This window comes from Lepidothrix coronata, unplaced genomic scaffold (assembly GCF_001604755.1).
Source record: "Lepidothrix coronata isolate B3197 unplaced genomic scaffold, Lepidothrix_coronata-1.0 Scaffold87, whole genome shotgun sequence".
Classification (NCBI taxonomy): Eukaryota; Metazoa; Chordata; class Aves; order Passeriformes; family Pipridae; genus Lepidothrix; species Lepidothrix coronata.
In genome coordinates this window covers 820604-825832 of record NW_016690267.1, presented here as the reverse complement: position 1 = coordinate 825832, position 5229 = coordinate 820604, and the positions used below count along the sequence as shown (strand labels likewise).

The 5229-nt window shown below is 44.8% G+C and overlaps 1 protein-coding gene across 1 annotated transcript in view; it reads left to right on the top strand.

Moving 5' to 3' along the window:
- Positions 1–252: 252 nt before the first annotated feature.
- WFDC1 (WAP four-disulfide core domain 1) overlaps positions 253–5229 on the top strand; it is a 16172-nt gene continuing 11195 nt past the window's right edge. The window contains exons 1-2 of the mRNA XM_017821029.1: positions 253–314; positions 485–770. Of these exons, the coding sequence (XP_017676518.1) occupies positions 277–314; positions 485–770 (324 nt within the window). The 5' untranslated portion in view covers positions 253–276. The remainder of the gene's footprint in view (positions 315–484; positions 771–5229) is intronic.

Here is a 5229-nt window from a genome sequence, read left to right as displayed (position 1 = left end):
CAGAGAGCTAACGTCAAGTTGGTCTAATTAAAGCCCCTTAAAGCACGTTTATCGTGTCTTTAAGTCATTTCCTTCCAGTCATCTCCAGATGAAGTTATCACTTTGTCAAAACATGATGTAAACCCACGGCTCGGGGCACGGTGGGAAGCACACAGGAGAGCCCAGTCCCTCGGCAAGTTTGGGTGAGCTGTTTGCTAAAAGCTGCCGAGCCCACCCCTCCAAGACCTTTATTTCCCCCTGCGGCAGCTGTCATCTGATCCCACGCTTTGGCTTTGAATGGGGCTCTCTGAGGATGCCAGATGTCGGGAACAAAGGTCTAAAAATAATCTTTCCAAGTAATCTTCCCATCTATCATTCGAGGAGAGCATGTGCTTTGTGTGAACATGTGAGCCGAGAACCTGATCTAAGTTAAAGAAGTTCAACAGCAGCTCCTGACTTCTGCCTGTGGGCTCCTTTTTTTTCATTTTTTTTTTTTTTTTCCCAGAAGCTGCGCAGGGAAAAGCGGCTCTCGGCAGCGCTCAGCCCTCGCTCTCCTCCCTCCCCGGCTCCCTCCCTCCTTGCCAAGACTCCGAACCGCCTGGATCCCGAGAGCCGGGCTCCTTGGTGGATCTCTCCTTGGGAAGATGCGTTCTGGGGTGCTGCCAGAGATGCATTTCTGTAAGAAGATCTTCGCTGCAGCCCTGTGTGTCTTAGTTTTGCTGCCGGATTCGGGCGGTGCAAGGACCCTCTGGAAGCGCGCTCTGCATCTGAAAATGACGGAGAAATACGATGTGAGTAAGGCTGGGGGGATTTTAGGGAGAGCCGGGTGCGCTCCCCGTGAAAGAGGAGTTTTCCTTACATGTGTGTATCGTTTTAGAATAAGGAGTGTTTGGATCCGCAGGCTGGCTCTTCATAAAAAGAAATCATTAAGTTTGCCAGGCTGGACGGAACTTTTGCCACCTAGCTGCTGCGGTGGGAAGCTTGGGAAGCACGCTGGGAGCAGGGAGAGGGCATTGCTGTGGCATCGTCACCGCTTTTCCAAAAAAACTTCCCAGGGCAGCAAGGGAAGCCTGGCTGGGGAGAAGGGGGATGCAAAACCTGCGTGGCTGGGGATAGATTTAGTGGAAAGAAGATAATGTGATTTATTGCTTAGAGCGGGGAGGAGCGTTCCCTGCCCAGGTGCTCCACTGCCTTTTGGGGTAATTTTGGGTAAATGTCTCCAGCTCCCAGTGATAATGTGAGTACAGGGATGGTGGCATTGCCCACGGTTTTGTAAATATTGGAACACAGGGACTTCCATGCCCATCACCTTAAAGGGTGTAGGGAGATGATCTGAGAAATCCACTCCCGTGGCTGTGCCTTGCCTGTCACGTTCAGAGGGAGCAGAGCTCCCCTCTGCTGCTCACAGCCTGGCAGACACTCAGTGGCACCATCTGTCCTTGCCCACTTTTGGCAGACTTTGTAGGATTCTGAGCTTCCAAATCTGCAGTGGCACTTGGAGCAGCAGTGCTGGATTTGGAACTGAAGCAGCAACCAGTTACTGTAAGAAGAGGCAATGGTGGTGCTAGGTTTTGTTCTGGCGTGTCTGGGCCAAAAGACTGTTTAGAAATGGCCATGGGGAAAATTGAAATTAAAAAAAATAAATAAAAATGAAAAAAAAATTGTTTGACAGCTTGACTTTCAAGACCTGCTGTATATAAAGGGGAAAAAAGAATCTGAAATTTTGACTTCATCCACTAAATTCCCCTTTTAAGCCAGAACTGACCCAAGGCTTCTGCTCCTTGTATCACTTCAGTGGAAGCCCCAGCCAGTCAGGTCTGATTGCATCTTCCAGAATTGCATGTGCATAAACAGCATCTTGGTGTCACATGTGGATTTCTCCATCAATTTTCCCCAGCTTTTAATTTAAAAAGAATGTTTTCATGCCCATGACTTCTAGAATGATGTTTGGGGATGGTTACATTTGGTTTGTTCAATTGCTGACTCAGAAGTGTGACACCCCTGATGAATGAACTGAAATACTGTCTTGATTCCTTGAAATATTGCAGAAAACATGGTGTTAATATTTGAAAGACACCCCAGTATTTGGCAAGAAATTATCTTCATTATATCCATTCTTGGAGACAGAGTATCATCTGGTTTGCACTTCAATTGAAATATGGTGCTGTGGAGAGCTGCGTTTCCTGCAAAATTACTCACTGGAAAGTATATTTATTCATATGTTCTTCTGCCATATTTTGATGTGAAGCTCAAATTCAATAGGAACTAAGGAGTAAATGACCCAGAGAGATAGTACAGGAGTAGGACAGGAATTTACATGTTGATCTTCAGATAAGGAGCCCTGTAGAGGCAAAGTCTGCTCCCCTCAGGATATATCTTCCTCTTTCAACCTGCAGTTCTTCAAAGGACTGTTTTTCCTGGCAGACATGAATCCAGGTGCTACTGATCTGGCAAGCTCAGCTAGAATTGCTTATATTGACAGGAACATTTGTCGAGGGAAAACAGAAAATGCTTTTTTTTCCCCCTTCTGCTCAAACCCTTGTAAGGAGGGAGGTGTCTGGTCTCCATCCTCTTACCCACCAAGAGCATGTTTTGGCAGCCCCTCTGCTTTCTCAGAGAGATGCTTTCTGTCCTACCAAATGCTGTGTGTTCCCTGCAGTTGGAGAATCAGAGGCTGGAGGTGGAAGAGCTGATTTGTGAGTCACTTGGATAGAGGGATAACAGATGGAGGTGCTTTCAGCAACACGGAGCCATATGGGAGATGGGCCACAGACACCCCCGTGGGACCCCTGGAAGGACACAGGCCTGAGGGGAGGGGGCAGGGAGAGGCAGGGAGAGTTTTGTTGTCTGAGTCCAAAATATCTGAGTCTATAGCAGGAGGAATGTATCCACAAAAATGCTGGATGCAGAATGAGGAGCAGGTGTGGTGAGGAGGAGCTGGCCAAGAGAATTTTATCAGGTGCCTGGCAAGGGTGTTGGTTGGCAAGGAGGGGTCAAGTGGGAATGGAAGGAAGAAAGAGGGACATCAGTGAGAAGAAAAACCTGGCAGTCACAGTGGGATGAAGGAAGAGAAGGAGGGCTGGGCTTCCATCTTTTAGGATCTAGGCCTCCAGCTTTTAGCTAATCCATGTATTTTACAGCCAGAGGGACATTTATCAAGTTTAGTGATTTGCAGCTGCTGTTCTGCAGCCCCCACAGAGTCCATAGGCTGTTCCCAAAGGACAGAGGGAGGCAGCTACCTCAGAGTGGGCTTCAATTCATTAGCAAGGCACCCACATGTCCATTGGGAAAAATGACCAGTCTGGATTTTATTCCATTATCAACTGTATCAAGTGTTTGAGAAAAATTTCCAGCCTTCTTTTAAAGTTTTCCAGAAATGAAGAATTCTTCACAGCTGCTGGTAATGCTCTTCCAACAGTTTATTTACCCTCCAGCTAGCTGTCATCAATACTGAGGTCAGCACACCTCCTGGGAGATTTCTGTCCCACATATCCTCAGAGCAACCTATGAGCAGAGCAGCCTCAGCCTCCCCTTTGGGATCTCCAGGCACACAAGTCTTGCAATTAATTCCCTGCTTTCCAGTCCTTTAGTCACTATTGTGCATCTTCTTTAACTTTGCAACAATTTTCCAGTACTGCAAACACCAGCACCACAATGACTAATCCAGAGTCAGTAGCAGGAGAATATTATTCCTGCTGTTTTGGTTTTATCCTTCAGATTATTTAACCTGCCTTCAGTCTGATATTTGCAACTTTGATCACCAATGATCTGTGATTTTCCAGGTCTTTAATAGAAATACTGGAGGATTCTAAATTCCTCCTGGCTGTGTATTTTTTTCCAGAGGAAAGGTGGTTTATGGCCAGTGTTTGGGAATACCTGCCAGGGACAGACCTGGTGATGGGAGGCTGAAATAAAGCCCACGTGTTGTCTCGGGGGTGTCCATGCAGAATATGAATTAACAGAGAACTGTGCTTTGACACAAGCTCAGGGACCTGTTTCAGGCACAAATAATAGAACAGATCTGGGATTTTTTGGAGGCAAATTGTGATTCCATTGAGGTTTTTCCTCATCTTTGCTGACCTTCATGTTTCCTCAGCTGAACTCTGAATATTTCCCCTTACTTCGTTTCTGAATATTATCATTAAAATGATTTAATAAGTCTCCCTGGGAAACTGCAATTTACCTCCTGCATTGAAAAATATTTGTAAAGGAAGAAATTTTTATTGTTGTCACAATTTACACAAAAAAAAAAAAAATAAATCTGACTCTGCTCAGAGCCAAACTGTGAATCCTGGAGAGCTTTCAAAAAACCTTGTAACCCAAACCTGGAGACATCCTTAACCAGGTTATTTTGGGAGTGAGGGAATCCTGTTTTCCTTTGGGATGATTTGTGCACATATAAACCAGGGGCACTGGTTTTATTAGATTAAATGTGCAAAATATTTTTTGCCCACGAGGTTTTTAAAGAAATGGGTTCTGAGCAATAGGTGACCAGAGAAAATGGGCAGGGAGGTCAGGAGGTCCAAAGTTATTTGGCTGGAGCTGTTACATTGTTCCCAAACGGAAATTTCATTCATGGAGCCAGCTGTTCATTGCAATTTTGGCTTCTTGGTTTCTGAATCATCTGTGAATCAACTGCAGTAATTGTTTGAGGGTTTTTTTCATGTGTCCATTATTTGCCAGTATTATTTTGGTCACATTTCCATCTGCAGCTGACCTTTCAAATAGAATAGTAAACTGTGACCCTCCAGGATGAACAGTTCCTCCAACGCAGAAGCCTGTTCAATGTTTGGAACTGCACAAATTTACTGTTAAATGCTCCCTTATATCCCAAAATTGCACTTGGTCCGAGCATTTTCTCTATTCAAAATCCAACAACACCAAAAAAGGTGTATTTTCAATATCTTCCATTCAGACACGTTATTTCAAAGCTGGAGTTTTTGCAGCTTTTGAGGAATGGAATCATGTGAGACCTTGCTCCTTCAGCATGGAAAACACTATCAAAATTAGGAATTTTTTTTTTTAAATCTATTTTGTGGTTCAAACAGCCTATCAGTTCCAGGGAAAAGGACCTCTCAGAAGGGCTTTTGAGCACTTTCTTGGTGACTGAATGGAAACAGTTGGACTTGACAATCTTACAAGTCTTTTCCAACCTTAATGATTCTATGAAACAACTAAGAAAAAAGCTAAGAAAATTGTTTATTGATATTGGGAACAGGGCAGGAGGCTGTCATTCACGGAGATATTAGG